The 17638-nt window shown below is 45.5% G+C and overlaps 2 protein-coding genes and 1 long non-coding RNA gene across 12 annotated transcripts in view; 1 reads left to right on the forward strand and 2 right to left on the reverse strand.

Annotated features, from left to right (window-relative positions):
- Positions 1-7347, reverse strand: part of SLC1A2 (solute carrier family 1 member 2) — an 84482-nt gene extending 77135 nt beyond the window's left edge. For 2 of the 7 annotated variants that reach the window (NM_001397144.1, NM_001012899.2), the window contains exons 1-2: positions 6137-6238; positions 4352-4561 (exon numbers count right to left, since the gene is read on the reverse strand). Coding sequence is in view for 3 of the 7 variants with exons in the window: in XM_046941659.1 (XP_046797615.1) it covers positions 4411-4561; positions 5508-5679 (323 nt within the window). In the remaining 4 variants the exon portion in view is untranslated. Of the gene's footprint in view, positions 1-4351; positions 4562-5507; positions 6018-6136; positions 6594-7229 lie in introns of those variants that run through there. The other 5 variants (XM_040700888.2, XM_046941660.1, XM_046941659.1 and 2 more) reach the window with 5 other exon arrangements.
- LOC107053461 lies at positions 1878-5550 on the forward strand. Of its 3 annotated transcripts, none has more exons than XR_006939454.1 (4): positions 1878-1919; positions 3679-3760; positions 3878-4242; positions 4336-5550. It is a non-coding gene; the product is annotated as an uncharacterized LOC107053461 (long non-coding RNA). The 3 variants fall into 3 exon arrangements; XR_006939455.1 differs by having other exon boundaries at positions 3878-3952; positions 4071-5550; XR_001466711.4 differs by having other exon boundaries at positions 3878-5550.
- A 1826-nt stretch (positions 7348-9173) lies between the features above and the next one.
- PAMR1 (peptidase domain containing associated with muscle regeneration 1) overlaps positions 9174-17638 on the reverse strand; it is a 53266-nt gene continuing 44801 nt past the window's right edge. For both annotated transcript variants that reach the window (XM_421084.8, XM_040701802.2), the window contains exons 8-12: positions 16675-16887; positions 14960-15026; positions 12844-13076; positions 11476-11771; positions 9174-10222 (exon numbers count right to left, since the gene is read on the reverse strand). In XM_421084.8, the coding sequence (XP_421084.5) occupies positions 9686-10222; positions 11476-11771; positions 12844-13076; positions 14960-15026; positions 16675-16887 (1346 nt within the window). In that variant the 3' untranslated portion in view covers positions 9174-9685. The remainder of the gene's footprint in view (positions 10223-11475; positions 11772-12843; positions 13077-14959; positions 15027-16674; positions 16888-17638) is intronic.

Consider the following 17638-nt stretch of genomic DNA (forward strand, 5'->3'; position numbering starts at 1 on the left):
TTGCCCACATCATAAGGCATAAGATATAAAATGCATTATTTCACAACTTAAGCCAAGGAATGGATGACTCATATCAAAATTAGCCCTATGAATGTCAAGTTGGGAAAGCAGGAAATGAAAAACCTGAGGTCTTCAATGTGATCTTAAAATCTCTGATTTCCAGGAATACTGAAAGCGTTTCTAATAATAGCACATCACAAAATATCAGGCTTCAGGTGAGATTTCACTGCCTACTGAGTGTTGGCATGCAGTGACTACTGGCCACAGGTCACTGCCGGAAGGAATGGATATCTACATGGGTGGAACAGAAGATAGTTTTTATAACAGTATTTTTAATGGAAAAACTGTGACCCTTGAAATACTGCTCATATATTTACAGTTATTAGCAGTCCTGTTGGGACTGTCAAGGGGAAATGGGAAGATGAAGAAGAAAATTAAATGTAGTAACTTGCTAGTATAGAAATACAGTACTTCTTCATAAGCGGAATTCTCAGTGTACTTGCACATATACAATTGCACACACGTTCACAAGGAGAGTGTATGTATGCATTTATGCATCTCATGGAAGGCTACAATGAGCTAAGACTCAGCCATTTGTAAGGAACAGCCATTGTATATCTGATCCAATTCCCTAATCTGCTTTTCCCCCGAAGTTTAGAAGCCCTACAGACTTTCTACGGAACATTTTAATATTTGTGCCTTTACATGAGGGTCTAAAAAAATTGAGTTAATGTCTAAATGATGACTTCTCTTTGAAAGTATAACTCAAGGCCAAACCGAAGGTTGGGGTCATGAGAACCACCATGTCATGAGATTAGTTTTAAGGAACACGTGTTATCTTCTATAGAGCTTCATTCTATATCATTGACATCGATGAGAGATTTGCAATCAACAACAGTGAAATGAGGTCAGAGTAACAGCTGATATGTCTGATTAATAGGCTATATCCATTCCATCTGTCCCACAAAACATCTGAGAAAGAGTATAGGGTAAAACATCTCCATCCTGAGTTGGCACTGCTCAAATCCTTCATAAAAAATAACAGTGAGAGCACTCAGAGGATTTAATCCTCTAACGTATCCAAACACTTGTGCCAGCACATTTCATCACGTTTCCATTTTGAGGAGTTTTGTGGGTAAATTACAGAGTAAAAATTCAAATGACAAGAAAACTGTGGGAGTGCTTGTGTACATATAGTGGCAGATCCTGCACGCCCACTCTCCTATGTAGGTGCCTGAACCCTACCAAGAAAGGCAAAGCTAGTTTTTCTGACTCAGTGAGGTGTGTCCTATTGTCTCCAGGCTAGGTGTATAATATGGGCTGGCAATCTCTCTTTCAGGCTTTGTTTTGACAATTCAGTAAATGTCTCTAGGGCTCCCACTCCAAAACCACCACAGCCACATGACTGAAACGTTATCCCAGTATAATAAATTCATTCTTAAGGTTCAAATTTGCTCAAAAACTGTTGACAGGTAACACGCACGCACAGGATTAGACGCTGGGTAAGGTATTTATATCTGGGCTTCCCATGTTAACTGTATGTTGAACTGATGAAGTTACCTTTTCACTGCAAGAAGAAAACTTGTATAAAATCCATACAATATGTTGTGGCTAATTTTGAAGAAAATAAATGGAATCATGATAAATAAATAAATTGAATCATGATAAATTTAATCATGGAATCATCTGATCTGGACTTGTAGTAGAAATGCTAAGTCACAGTCTGAAGTAGTGATTGAGCACCTGGTGGGAAAGCAGGGCCAACCCAGGGGAGTTCAGGTGCATGTAACACAATACACCTGAGTGACTGGAAGGAGTGGAGCCAGGATCCACCCCTTCCCAGACCTCATTTAAGGGCTGGTGGTGGAGGTGAGAGCATCTCTTGCTGGAGATCCCTACCCACCTGAGACCTTCCAAAGGTAAGCAACTCTCTTCCTTCATTTCTGTGGCTGCTGTATTTGGGCTCATTCTTATTTGCTGTAGCAAAAGACTTTGCTACCCTGCTATTATCATCCCACTATAGCATTACAGGACTGAATTCATGTTGTGTGGTGGAGGGGTGGCACAGACTGTATACCTGCCTGTGGAACTGTCACTTCAGAGACAGTGAAACCTGAGTTAAAGAAAGAGCATCAGTAGAAGAAAGTAGGAACAGTCAAGCTGTGAGAGGAGGAACAGACCACTGCTTTATTGTTTGTTGTTGTTGTTTTTTCCCCTCTTAACTGAGTTAACAATAATGGCAAATGTAAAGAGAGGGATGTCTGTAGATTGCACACACCACGTTTGTGACGCCAAACAGAATGGGAACTCTGCCTCCAAGCTACTGCATATTACAAAAACACCATTTACATTAAGTGTACATAAAATTGTGAAGCACTTACATCTGCTTCGCTAATCAAATCACGATGCTAAGCAGTTACCCAGAGACTCCTGTATTTGCAAACACGGTGATGTTTGCAGAGTCCTGCTCCCCTCCACTATATTTATTCTGTAGCAGAGTCTGTGCCCACACACACACACACACACACACACACACACACACACACACACACACACACCTGCCATACAGGTACCACTACCTATAAAGGTAACACCTCTGCTATTTACACCAACCTGTCCTGGACTGTTCTCTGGCACTCTAACCAAAGGGATTGAGGTGCCCGTGCCTCTCTGAAACAAGGTTCTTGCACTCAAATGCCCACAGCAGGACAAGCTGCTGCCCAAGTAGTTCCCAGCCATGCCCTGGAGGGTTACCGATCCATGGGGCTGATCTCAGCACCCAGACACCTGCGGCCTCCCTAATTTACGGCCATAGATGCAGTGACAGTGTCTCCTAGTGGCTGCATTCTTAAAGGAACACATTCAAACTTCATGCCCCAAAACACGCACTCTTAAAAAGTACACGAAATACAAAACTGTTGCTAGACTTTTAGAGTACTAAAATATCATCATTCAGAGAATCATAGAATATCCCAAGTTGGAAGGGACCCACAAGGGTCACTGATTACAACTCCTCGCTCCACGTAGGACCATGTAAAAATCAGACCCCATTTCCGCACTCTTCTTGAACACCAGCAGCTCTGAGAAGCCTGTTCTATGCCCTCTAGCCTCTGTTGAAGAAACTTTTCCTGATATCCAACCCGACCCTTCTTACCCACTTGAGTGGGTAACAAGGAAATGGCTTTAACACTTAGGGCTCGATATCTGATGATTAAATCACAAGCTAATTTAACATCTAAAACCTCTAAGTTATGCAAATGTGTTTTTAAAAACCTGTAGCCATGTGCTGCACTATTTTTTTTTTTGAAACAGTTACACTGAAGAGAGAGGTGAGATCCATAACCCAGGGGGAAGCAAGGTATGCAGGCAGCATCCATCTCATTTAATCTTTATGTCCTCTTAGATCCTGTAAAAGCAAAGGAAAGGCTAAAAAGCTCTGCCACCTTCAGGTGGAACCAGTCAGCCTCCAGAGGTTCTACCTGCACACTACGCAATGTGCACAACTGAGAATGTGAACAGATGTTGCTGGGTCTCTGGACTGCATTGCAAGTCCATAAGAAGTCACCAGGGAAGGTGACTGTGGCAGAGGGGGGGGATGCTTAGAGAGTGAGCATGAAAACAAGCAACTCCAAACAGCACCAACAGTTGCTTTCAGCCCTTCTTCCTTGAACCTTCTAGCACCAGCTAAACACCTGAAGTCCATCCAGCTACATGAGATGGGTACCAGGGCATTCTGTGGCAGGAGGACCTTGCAGTCAAGGTAAGCGCGTTCCTCAGTGTGAGAAAATGCCAGCAGCTGGAACTGCAGCAAAGCAGATCCACGGCCCCACAGGCCTGACCCTGCCGTATCAGGGGATGTTCCCCTTCTCATTTTCAGGTGATTGAAGTTTCCCGTTGTCCACATTTTCTTTCTTGGAACAGGAAGTTTTGGGCAGCAAATTTCTATACACAGGTAACTTTCCTTAAATTAAGTATTAAAAGGAAAAAAAAATGGAAAGGTACAGACAAGAAAATCTTTCCTAGTAAATCCTGGTTCTGAGTAACCACTGCTTTTCATGAATGTAATATAGATTTGCCTTCCTCTGCGTGTACATGGGGGCCTTACCATTTGCCACGTGCCCTATCACATCCCTGACACCTCCAGTCTGGAGATTTCATGTAAACTGCACCGTTAGAGGAGAAAATAAGGCATCACAAAACTGACTGCGGTTGAAGTTGTTCTATCCCAACAAAATAGTGACTGTAGGTACTACCAACCTCACTTAACACTGCCTGAGCACCACAGAGCGCCGGACACTGTGCCAGCACACACACAGCCCGTCCCACCTCTCACAGGGGTCTCTCCATGTACCTGTGTGTGCCTGAGACACACCGCGCTGCGCACAGCAATGGGCACTCTCTGCCACCTGCCTCTTTTCCACTGCACCGGCGTCGATGGAAAGCCTTCCTCGAACAGCCCGGGTGGTCCCGAATTTGTTTCCCTGATGGTCCTTACGATGCCTGAGCTCGCCGGCCTTAATGCCAGAGTACGTAAAGCTTATTTCTCTCCTCAGCTTCTCACCTGAGGGGGGGAAAGATGACAATTCAGGTTCTCAGCAGCACAAAGGGATTGACAAGAGACGCACATCCCACTCCACTGGTTTCTCTCAGCTACAATTGGGCACCAGTTGAAAGGCACCAGGGAAAAGTGTCGGTTGGCCTGTCTTAGTCTCAGTGAGTTTCCTAAGAAGTTTGGAAACAAGGCCTAAACTTTATGTTCCCTTTGTCTTGTTGACCATTTAGCTCTGTCTGATAAGGACAGCAATATCACACATCTATGGAAGCCTCTCCACTTCTGGTGCTCCCATCTCCTTTAGCCACCTGCTCAGTCAGCTTCTCTAAAGTGCGTTTCTCCTTCTGTATACGTTACCCCCTATGGTGGCAGACCCCCTGCCACAGCCCCCTCTCTTTAGGTCTCTTCCCATTAAACTGTGGCACAGCAAACCCCCAGAGGGTCCTCACAGCCTCCCTCTTTGGGATGGAATGGTGGGCAGCTGGAGTGCGCCAAGCAGAGAGGGGTCAGGTAAGGAAGTAGAAGGATGCAAAGCCACAGCCATGGGATGCAGACTACTTCCCAACCTCCTCCTCGAGGCTCCAGCCCTGGGGCCTGTCCTGTTCTTGAAGAACCAGCACTGGCACTCCTATGCTACTCTGCTCCGGGCCAGCTGCTCTGCATGGAGTGTGTCCCTTTGGCTGTGTAAGTGATGGGACACCTGTGCGCACACGCCCCAGCCATGTGCTGGTAAATCCCCTCCGTCTCTGTGCCCAAGAGCCACACCAGCCATACAAACAGAGCTTGCTCTCGCGCCCTGTCCTCAGAGAGTCCCATCCAGAGCAGATCACGCTGATACAACCTGACAACATCCAGGGATAAAGGGGAGGCTCACACCAGACGCAGCCTAATGCTAGCCTGTATTAGAAGAGGGCAACCAGAGATCAGGGGAGCCTTTTCTTTCCTCTCCCGCTACCTGCAAAGTAAGGACTCCACAGCGGATCCTCTTGATCCCCTGTCGTGGGACACGGACACGGGCGGGAATACGGACGGGGATGGGGACAGGTCTCCGTCTCAGGGCCGCTGTCCAACCGGGCTCCGTGCCTCTCCTCAAAGCCTCTTGTATAACCCTTCGCCCTTCCCAGCATCTCCCCCGCTCGCGCTGCAACGCGTTTGGCACAAACGTCCCGAATTGCAAAACTCCTGCAGAAGTTGGATCTGCGCGCTGCCTTCCCCAGGGCCGGGCAGGGACAGCTCCCGCCCGGTCCCGGAGCACGGGCCGCGGTTACGGCGTGGAGCCGCCCCGCACCCCGCGTTCCTCGCGCCCGGCCGGCTCCCCAGGCAGCGCTCCGGCAGGTGCTCTATGCTCATTTACCCTCCGGGGCTGAAAGAAAGAAGCGACGGGAGAAAAGCCAAAACCTCTCCAGAGGCTCGTACGCGAATTCCCATTCTTCCTCTCCCTCCCGAACGCGGCCGTCCGCTCCTCGCTGCCCGGCGGCGGGGCCGAGGGTTAACAATGACACGGCCGACACGCGGCCGCCGCAGACGCACAATGCGGGACCACCCGCGCCCCCGTCCCTCCCTCCGCAGCGGCGCTCCCCTCACCCTTCCGTCGACGCCATGGTCCCGAGAGCCCCCCTGTCTCCTCGGCAGCCCGGGCAGCGGGGCTGAACGGCAGCGGTTCCGCGGGTGTCCCTCTCTCGCCTCAGGGAAGCGGCGCGCGGTTCCTGGTAATCCTCGGGGCCGCGCCAGGCGGGGACCGGCGGCTCCGCTCGGCGCCTCCCGCCCCGCCACCGCCACCTCCCGCCCGCCGAGCGCTCCGGCCGGGCCTGGCGGGGCGAGGAGCCGCTGGCACCGCTGCGGTCCCGCCGGCCGCCTCTCGCCGCGGGGTGTGCGCGTGTGCGCGCGCGTGTGTGTGCGTGTGTGTGTGTGCGTGTGTGTGTGCCCGCCGAGAGGTGGGGGTGACTTCACATCGGCGTGGCGCTGGCTGAGGCAGGATTGGAAGGTTTAGCCTTCTAGCTGTGGATTTGCCGTCTATCCCTCTCTATTTTAGGCAAGGGCTGACATCACCGGCCGCCGGTACTCCTATAAATCCCCCCAACCTCTCGCTCAAAGGACAGAAAGGAAAGGGGAGGGGGCAGCGAGCCCCTGGCAGGGGGAGGGCCACCCTCCACGGCTCACTACCTGCCCCGCTCCGCTCCGCTCGGCGCCGCGCCGCCCTGCGCTGCCCGAGCATCCGCCGCCAGGGCCCGCCGGGACCCCCGGGCAGGAGCGGGCCGGGCCGCCTCCCGCCGCCTCTCGCTCCCCGCTCGCCCGCCACCGCGGCCCGGCAGCCGCGTCCCGAGCCCAATGCCTCTCCGCCGCGCCCCGGCCCCGTGCCCCGCCGCCGAGTAACCCGCCCGTGCCCGGCGGGTCTCGTGGCCGCCCGCCGGGGGACGCGCGGAGAGCGCCCGGGGCCCGGGCCGGCGGCGACGCGGTGCTGCCCCCTGACGGGCAGGCGGCGGCGGCGCAGCCCCACCTGCACGGGCGGCCCCGCGGTGCTCCGGTGGTCCCGCGCGCTGCGCCGGGCTGAGGGGCGCGGGGTCGGCCTGAGGGCGGCCGGACCCTGAGCGGGAAAGGGGAACGGGGGGAGGTTTGTGAGGCTGCCGTCCCTGCGGCGCTGCTTGAAGCCCTTCCCAGCCGATGTAGAGGTCCTCACCTGTCTGAAAGGAGGTGCTTGAGGTAGTTGGGCATCTTAAAAATAAGTCCTTGACCTTTGAAAGAGGTGCAGGCACAGCTGTAGCAACCTCCTCCCGCGGTAAGCCTTCACACACAGTGACTTTCATCCCACAGAGTTTCAGAAGAATAAACTTTGTGGTGGTACACAGCCAGTGAACAGCGATGGTGTTATGGTGTTGCTGCCCAACCAGCACCTCTCAGCTATTTGTTGCCAGCTCTGTAGTGACTGAAACCAAACGGGGACGGCGCTGAGGCAGAGCTGGAGGATCAGTAAATGCCCACTGTAAATGCTCACAGTAAAAGGAGAGGAGTGAGAGCTCGGACTGGAATTAAGGCAGACTTCTGCAGTTCAGCGTGCCTAGCTCTCTCCTGGATATATCACAGAGGAAGAAACCTTCAGGGCCCGTTCTTCTCAGCTGCAGCAGCAAAGAGCAACGTGAGGCAGAGCAGGGCGGGTACGGTGCCACAGCTGAGAGAAGCATCAGCTCACAGACCCTCACGATTTCTCCATTGCCATTACGGTGTCAAAACTCTTATTTAATGCAATCATGGAAGAGCTCTCAGTAGGCAAGCCGTGCTCCAATAAACAGTTATATTCCTTCCTCCTTCTTTCATGTTGTTCTCTGTTGCAGTGTTAGGAAAAAAAAACAGTATCTTGAACTTTTGCAAGTTTGCCCTCCTCCAGAACTGTCACCTAATTTCCTCAACTCCCTTCTGTAAGGGGGAGTACCATACGTTCACTGGAATTTCTTCCTCCCAGTGGAGGAGTGAAACACATCTGATTTTTCGTACTGAATTCAGAATTTTTGTTGCCATACAGTTTGTAAGCCAAGCACCTCTTTGGCAGTAGGAGATAGACAAAAACCATAAAGTAATTCCCTTTGGTTATAGCCCTTAAATTAAAGGGCTTAAACTAAGCCCTTAACTAAAACCTGGTCCTATCGCCAGTGAAAATAAGGAAAGTCCAAAAGCATTCAGTTCTTCTGCCCAGGAAGGCAAAAAGGAATTATGTGGAACATTCCTCTGTACCAGTTGCCCATTTAGCAATAATTTGCAGATTCAAAAGTGGATGGGAACTACAGAGCACGGAGAAACTGAACAAGATTTCAACAGCATCAGAGAAATGGGAGTTGGAAACTGACTCCTCAGCTTCTAAGAGCCACAGCCATGCCATGGGCTTGGCAGAATGTGACTTCAGGATCCAAGTCTTTGGATGGGGGGTGCTAAATTCTTTCATCAGATCTTCCCATCCAACTGTTGCTGTGACCTGGCTTGGACAATGCAGGTTCTACAAATTCCAGGGTGTTGCAGATGAATTAGCTATGATGAGAGGCATTCCTCTGTCCGCCTTCCTCAACTTTTTCATCTTCCATTTTCATTTATAACTGAAGTAGGGAAAATAATTTAGTGAGAGAGAAGTGGTTAAGAACCATGAGGGAACCAAAGTCTCTCCACTGGACAACATACCCAACAGGACAATCTCACGCTTTGATGTCAGAAAGTCCAGAAAGGAAAAGCCTCTGCTCAGCGTGACACCTGGCCGTAATTCTTTACCTTGTTGCACTTCAGGTGAGTTATTTTGCCACAGGACTAAGTGAGCAGATGGAAACCAGAACCTGTGCTGGTTTTTAGAGATCCTTGAAATAATCCACGTGGGAAAATGTTTTGAAAAGTGTTTCAGGTTTTCATCCATTCAGAATATAAGGTGGGAGATAACTCTCTGAGTACATTTCATTGCAGTGGTTCATGTACAACAATAGCATCATTGGGTGTATGAAGGAAAGAAGGTCCTTGTTATTTATGCAGTAACTGAATTGTGTTCAGCCTCAGTGAGAGTCACACGCAGCAGACAAGGGCAATAGAGAGTCCCTGGGGTGTGACTCAGGTAAAATAAGGAATTTAAATAATGTCAGACGTGGGTATGTAGGTTAAAATAACAAACCATGGTTTATTTAAACTTGTAAAGTACTTTGGAGGGAAAAAGATTACATTGTACTGTGGCAATAGAGATAGCACATACCTTAACAAGCTCATCCATCATAATGAATTCAGGCTACTCTTTGCAACCTCCTACTCCTGTCAGTCAGACTGACCTTTGGGAGAGGCTTGCCAGTGACTTCTCTTGGGGACTCCACACTACAGATTTATTTCAGTCACAATTTGCTGTCCTGTATCTGTACATCAGACTCAGGAGCAGGGCGTCACCCTCCCACCAGGGGAGACAGGTAAAAAATGGCAAAACTTCCCATGCGCTATGACATTTAGTCATGAATTGAGAGTAGCCTGATGGAGCGTCTGATCCTAGGACGAATTACCAGGGTGTCTGCCTTAACCTTATCCCAGGCGCGGCTCATCACTGGGATAAAAAGCCTAAAGCAGCAGAGACTGTGAGAAATATCATGATAATTATAAAATGCTATTTCCGGACACAGCTTTTTATTTCAGGTTCTTTTCAATCCAGTCTTTGAAAGGAATCGCTTTGGTGTAACCGCTGTAGAGTTCTAGGCTGCAAGTTTTATCATAACCCCAGCTCACTAATCCCATCAGGTGCCACCTCAGCTCAGGAGATGCTTTTCCTGGTAAAGTTATGGCTGCAATCCCACCAGTCTCAGCAGGGCAGATATTCGAGAAGGCTGCGTGGTCCTGTTTGGCACAGAACATGCTGTCAGTGATGCTGACCTGTATCCCATTATCCTCATACTGTTGCTCACACAACAGTGAGTCCACCATCTGAACGGCTCCCATGCGGATTGTGTCATTCTTGTATCCAGGATCTTTAATATCAGCCAATACCTTCCAGCCAGTAACCGTTATTTTTAAATCCTCTGTGGGTGAAGTCAAGTCATGAGAAGATGCCAAGCAAATGGGTTGAACACGACTGCTGATTCTGGCTTTGTCCAAAAGTTTTATGATAGCTATGTCAGAATCAAGTAATATGGGGTCGTAATTGGGATGCACTATGATGGCAGAAATCTGGGGAGAAAACAGAGCAGGAAGAATTATAGCGTTAATAGCAATGGCAAATTAGCAGCACTATTTCCACACTTTTACACTGTAGTTTGCATTCCTCACCTCTCCTCTCCACTCCCAAAGAGTTCTTTTACCTTACAGCTTGCTCAAATGAGAATCATAGAATCACAGAATCCTTACAGCTGGAAGAGACCTCTGAAGGCCATCTAGTCCAAACATGGAACATGCAAAGAGATCAAGCATCTTCTGTTAAGAACACGTTTGGTGGCTTGGTTTTCAAGCCAGTTTCTACTGCTTGAAACTCCTCCTAATGGAATATGGTCAAAGACATTTCCAGCAAAATGGGGAGTTAATGGCCAGTTCCTGTGCAACCTACTGCAGGGAACCTGCTTTAGCAGGAGGTTGGACTTAATGATCTCCAGAGGTCCCTTCCAACACCTATAGTTCTGTGATTCTGTGATTCAGTAATACAGTGTTGGGGCCAAATAATTAATGCCAGCTACTTTTATGAAACACTAGAAGAAGGAAGAGGATTCCTAATAAGAAATATTGTCTAAAAAATAATGTAATTAGGATGGTCTGAAAAAGCTGAGATTAGAGAATGAAAACAATAAAAGGGAATGATGGGAATCAAATTAACAATGATTTCTTGGATAAAATCCATTAGTTAACCCCCACTCCAGAAGAAGAAACACAGCCAAAATTGCTGTATTTCTCTTCATTTTGATTTCTACCTCTGTAGTTTTGCTTGAAATAACAAACCACTCTGGCAAGCTTGAGGAGCTATTTTTGGAATTGAATTCAGATACAAACTTCTATTGAGTTTAAAGATAGATAACCTTGGGACAGAGGTATGAAATGTTTTAAAGGTGTCAAACCACAATCTAGAGCACAAGTGTTTCTTTCATAAATTATGCTAATGGCTTTTGACAGAAACTGACATCTCTTTTCTTTTTCTTTTTCTGGCAATACCACTCAAGATGTCATGGCCCAAGGAACCTGAGTTATTTTCTTAGTGAGCTGTGTTAGGAGGGAAGCATGCTAGTTGGACAGTGCCAGGGGAATTTTATGTACTGCAGCATGTCCCCTCTTGTGCCGTGACAGCTCTGTCAATTGATTCTCTAGATACGCATCTCAAAGAACAGCATGTAAAACAATGCATTGCCCAAAGGATAATTTTGTTCTCCCTGTACGAGATGAATGTGATCAGCATCTGTCAGTGCTCATCACTTTCTGCTCCCAGCAGACTTACTCACCCGCAGGTTCTGGATGGTCTTTTCATCCCTGTCATCATCTCTGTAGAATTTCCCCAGAACCACCTTGAGCTCTGCTGTCTTGAGCACGATGGTCTTGCCCAGGTCAGTGACGCAGTGAGCTGCCACCACTACGGTGCGCTCGTTCACCAGCGCCCCGCTGCAGATGAGGATCCAGGCTCCTTTTTTGAGACTGTTCTCCTTCACCCCATTGGCCGTCCGATAGATTGCTGCTTGCCATGGCCACCTGGTAGAGGTCACAGCCTTCTGAAGAGTGATGTTTTCTGCTTTTCCGCAGACTGAGGAAACATGAAACAAGAATGAGGCGATGCCTCTTCCCCACCAAAGAAACCAAATGTCACTCTCACTTCTTGCATAGGATGTACTAGAATGAACCAAGCTGCAACTGTTAGCATAAGAGACAGCTTTCTAATAAGCCTCTATCTCCAACCTGCAAAATTCTAATATAAGAGCATTTTATATAGCTTAAAAAAAAAAAAAAAACACTTTTGTTTTTCTTGTTATTCTCTGAATTCCTGGCTGAAGTAGAAATGTAGAATTAGCACTTGAGTAGGTGAATTTTAAAGATAACTCTATCAAACTGCACTCTAATGAGAAAACTATATAAATAAATAGAAAGAACACCCTTGATTCTTGCTAATAATAAAAGCCAGCAGGGTACTAAAACTATTCCAGGCAGTCACAGAGTAGTTGTGCCGCTCTAGAACCAGTCTTATCATAGCTGAGTTCAAGCCTATGAGAATAGACTTGTCTTGCAGCAAAACTTTAAACTAGATACACATAAATCAATACCTATCCAAAGCAAAAGGTGTGCCCTGTCCTAGGAATATATCACTATGGGTCAGACCTGGGGTAAAATTTCTTGCATTTGGAAACGTTTGCTGACGCTTTATCAACCCTTCCTTAGCAGACTGTGTTAAGGGAAGAGCCTCTTTAAAATGCAGGCCCTCCATTCTATTCCTTAAAGCTCAATATAAGCAGCGTACCAAAGCAGAGATGAAATCAAAATCATATTTGCAATAATAATACAGGAGAAGTGATAGTAGGAGCACATTTTCAAATCATGAGGGAACCACATTCCACCTTTGCTTGATGAAAGAGTAGAAAAATTGGTGGCAAATTACATTGCCAAAAGCTTGATCCCTTTGCCATCACCTACAAAAGTTCTACCGGTGGACAAAAAGAGCTGTCTATCCTCTAGGCTTCATTGCTGCTATCTCCCACCTGCAAGCATGCACAGTCTACACTGTTGGGATTCCCTAATTATCTAAGATACACAATCTTGTGAATACACAGCTTGTTGCCCCATCTGCCAGGAGACGTGTGCATTTTTTTCCCCTGGAGACTCACTTGGAATACACACAGGGGCCCTTCCACTCCATTTTCCTGTCTTCAGACAAGTCCTCCTGCTGCTACCCAAGCGGCGGTAGAAAGGAGAAATGCATTCATACTGAAGTTGTGTGTGCAGATGCTGGTACCCTGGGGGCAGGTCTCCAAATGGCAGTGCTGGCTTCTTGGTTGGGTATATTTCAAGCTTTTGCTTGCTGAATGCAGATGAGTAAAGCTGATGCAAAGGTGTTTCCCTGTTTCAACGAACAAAGAACACAAGGTCATAATAAAAACCCGATAAAAGCGATCATTTCCATAGCTTCATCACTAGCAGTGTTAAGTGTCATTTAAAAGCATGAGCAGTTTGTGAAAGAGTAGGGCAAAATATCTTTCCAACGTCGTTTAGCAATATTCCCATTTACAATCCAGCTATTTTATTTCTATATGTGCATATGTTTATAACTTGTATAACTGCTTTATAACTACTTGTATCTCTTTTTTTTTTTTCATTTTACAGTTTCTGGGTTATATCCAGTTGCCTCTGAATGTGGAATAGTTTTTTCACAAAAGATCTGAAATACTCTGGTTTTAAACAGAAAAATTACACTAGAAGTTGGTGTTACCATAATTAATTCTCACTAGAGAGGAGTTAGGCACATCTTTTCTCTAGTGAACATTTTAATAGGCGGTATTAGGAATTGATTCAGATTAAATCATGTTGATAAAGTTGCTTGACTTAGCAATTAACAGAGATAATTACCTCACCACAGAGATTTCATAATTGCAATAATCAGTAAGCTTCCATTTTGAAACTGTACTGATTAGCTGAAACACGACATATAATTAAAGAAATAAATAGATGCATCAGCCTGGATATGGACCATAAGCTTGATGACAGTAATACTTAAATCTTCATCACTTAGGACATATCCCTTGCTCTAACAGTTAAAAGCACATTTGTACACAAAAACCTATTTACATCTGAAAAATTAAGCAATAAATTCATTTCCCTTGCTATTTCCATTATTGCCCATATCCAGAAAAAGCCATAAGAATGCTTTTTCACATAGAGATTCCATTTTTAGTCCAAGAGAGACTGCCTCCATCATACAGAATCCATGAGTAGGCAGCACTCAGGGGAAGTAAAGTTATTAAGAGCAAGAGCAACCACAAGCTTCTTGTACTTTGGAAGAAGGATGGGAGCTGCTGTGGTCACATGAAGTCTGCCTGGTTCCATTCCCATCTCACGTGTGACCCTGCAACGTTGCATTATCCACACTTGGCCTTATCTATGAAGTGCAGAACATACATCAAGGCATAAAACCAGTTCACATACATGAGATGCCATCATGATGCCATGCTGATGGGAGAATGGATGCACTCTGATACAGCTTGCATTAATATCAGAAATGTCTACAATAAAAAGACCTGTGTTCAAAAGTGAATCAAGAAATTGAAGGAAGAAAAATCTCTTGATGGCTCTGAAATCCTCCCGATGTTGTCTCAGGAACATCTCTTCAACTCATACACTATAGACAGCTGGAGACTGGGAGACTATTTGGGGGAAGTGCGTGCTTGCCTTGTTGCTAAAGTCTTCTTCAGGCATCTGCTACTGGGTCCAAACTTTCTTTTCCTTCCTCTCTTCCTACCTTGCTTCCTCCTCTTCCCAGTGCTCATCCCAAAGCCAACTTTGTATCAATATCAGTTGTGCTATATTGCTTTGGGTGATGAAATGTGAGTCAGATTACATTGCCCTTTCTCTCCTTGAGCTCTCCCCACTCATTTCTTTTCTAAGGTGACACATTTTCATATTTTAAGACACATTATTAGCTGCAGGGAACTGTTCCTCAGACTGTTCCTGTAGTCTGTTACAAGCTTGCAAGCCTAATTCTGGCATGGTCCAGTACTTCGCACACTTCTAACCGTGCTTTTCCTTCTGATTGCCTCCTGCAGCTTGCAAACCTGCGCTCGATCAGACCTCCCTTCCCAGCAGCTCGCATTGCTTGGTTATCAGTGGAGTTCACATGGAGCACTTCACAGGACTGGTTGCTCAATCAGGCTAAGACACATAGGGTGAAAAGGAGGGAAAGGCAATCACATTTTTCTTAAAACTGTAGTTGAGGTATTTCATTCTCACCTTGACTGAACCTGCATTGGCAGCACTTTCTGTCTCACCAGGTCAGAGATCTTTGGCTCTCTGCAGGCTAGAAAAAATATAATGTTTCACGGTACTTTTCCACATTCACAGCTCAAACGTTATGGCTCATACTCATTTCCACCCCTTCCTCTCAATAGCAAGAGGGGACTGGGTTAAGAAAAGAGGCAGCAAGTTATATGCATTAAAATAAGAATACGCCCTAAAACATAAAGCTTTAGAAAAATGTTATCCCACAGGTCTCTAGATCTATCCCATTTACAAACAGGGGAGCAAATAAGCATATTCTGCACTGTGCACTGTCAACTATGGAAGATTTGTCTGCCAGTGTATCTGAATGCCAGAATTACACTGCCACAGCTGATGGTTATGAACCTGAACAAACTTTTGCAATAATAGAATTATAGAGAAAATGTTTCACTTCCATCTGTGTAGCCACACAGAGCTAATGCCAGTGAGTCAGCGCGTGGAGAAAGGCTGCAAGATATTACAGACATCTGAAAGCCTGTTTGCATGTGCTCCATCTGGGAGGAGCTGGGGACTCAGAATCTGAGGATGCCCAGAGAGTTACCTGAATATGCCTGAATATGCAGAAAATAATAGAAGCACAACTGAGGATTTCTAATTTTGCATATTCCGTTAATTTGCTTTAAGACCAGGGTAAAATATTCAACTTCATCACTTCAGATAACTCTGCTGGGATTTCCCTCCTGCTGCACAGAGCAGAAGAAACGGAATCTTGCAGGATGTATTTCATCTGTATGTTAAGCATTCATTTCTGCGGGATTTAACAGAATCTTGCTCTTTGTGGTTACTGTATGTGTTAACCTTTATGTCATTATCAAAGTTAACATCAATAAGGAAGCTTTCCACAAATGGAGATGATTATGTGCTTCAGGGAGAGAGTATTTCCATCTAAAATAACAGAATAAAGCAAATTCCCAAGGGGACAGATGTATTTCCTTATATTATCATTACTTCAGTTAACAAAAATATATATATATATATATCCATTAGAATATGTTTCCAAAAATGCTTTGGGAAAATGAATTTGGCAGTTCCCCAGCCCAAATCCCTTCATCCATTCAGGGTTCCAGACATGCTTACAGTAGCCCCAGGTCAACAGCATAATTCTCTTTCTAGCAAAGTATTTAAAGATGTGTTTCAATGTTTTTGATGAATGCAGGTGGTTTAAGCACATCCTCAAGTGATTTTCTAAACCAGACATTCAAGGTTGCAATCTGCAAGCTTGGTCTTATAAACTTTTACACTCAGGACTGGTCCCACTGACTTAAAAGGGTTGTTAAAGGAGAGCTGTTTCTTATCACGTGAACTCTGATGAGGCAGTTATTTCTTTCTACTTCAATTCCCTGCTGATTGTTGATAATGATCTTACACAAATTTCATCCTATAAAGAGGGTAATAAGGGTCTAGGGGAATATTCCCCTCCACCTTTAAAGATGGAAACATCTGCTAGAATAACTGGCATCTTCTCTGGCTGAGTTTAGCAGCCAGTAAGAGCTGGCAAGCTACCAATATCAGTATCAGGTGTCAGTTAGAAAGTTTATTCTTAGAAAAAATGATTCTCCGGCCAGTGTAAAATACATAAAACAAAATCTAGTAAAAAAAAAAATAGCAGCTTTTATAAGTTGTTGTAAAAAAATAAATAAATAATTTTTTAAAAGATTGTAAACTACCTTTAATACAGATTGGCTGTTTCCCTGACCATTCTCCATTGTCTTGGCAGGTCCTCTGTTCATTCCCGCTAAGAACATAGGAGTTGTTACAAAAGAAAGCAATGACTGTGCCAATTTTTGCATAGCGTCCATTCAAGAGCCCAGTGTCTTCCACTACTCTTCTGTAGCCATTGAGTGGGCCACCAGGATCTGAGCAGCTTTTTTCATCTAGAACTAACAACAGGGGGAAGAACAGTAACCATTTTATCAAGTTCACAGCGTTATTTTCACCCATTACATTCAGATGTTGCAATACAATACATGCTTCATTAAAGATGCCTCCCCATGACCCATCTGTCCCATATGACCCATCAGTCTTTGAAAAAAATCAAATACTAAAGAAGCAATGATAATACAGACGTGTGTTAATGATACACATTTTGTCTTTGTTGAAAGCATAAAATTCTCAAATCCTTTAGAAGTCCCTAAAACTTGGCTGACAATTCTGAAGATGAACCTTGACTTTACGTGATGTTAACATCCCATTGTCATTAACAGGAGTAATTCAGGGACATAAAAGTATGCACTTAAGCTATTTGCACAAAACAAGCCCTTGGCATCCTTTTCCCATTTCTACACTTTCAGTACTTCACTGGTCTTGGATAATAAAACTAGACTACTAAATTTTGCTTTTATGTTTGGTTGCATTTTGGTCTCTTAGCACTGACAGAGAGATCCCAATAATCCAGGAAAATAAAGGAATTTAAAGAGAACATATATATATTTTTACTGATACTAAATGTTTAATGTGCAAATTCATAGGCATACTGCATATAAAACCTCTTTTACTTCCATCTTCTCAATATTTTTCTCTTCTTTTTATTTGCTGTTTTTGTTTATTTTTCTCACAGTAAACTTAAATTTTTGGCCCAGCTCAACAAAGCATGTAAGCACGTAGTGAACTGTGGCAGTACAAGGTTCAGTG

The sequence above is a fragment of the Gallus gallus genome, chromosome 5 (genome assembly GCF_016699485.2).
Source record: "Gallus gallus isolate bGalGal1 chromosome 5, bGalGal1.mat.broiler.GRCg7b, whole genome shotgun sequence".
Taxonomy (NCBI): Eukaryota; Metazoa; Chordata; class Aves; order Galliformes; family Phasianidae; genus Gallus; species Gallus gallus.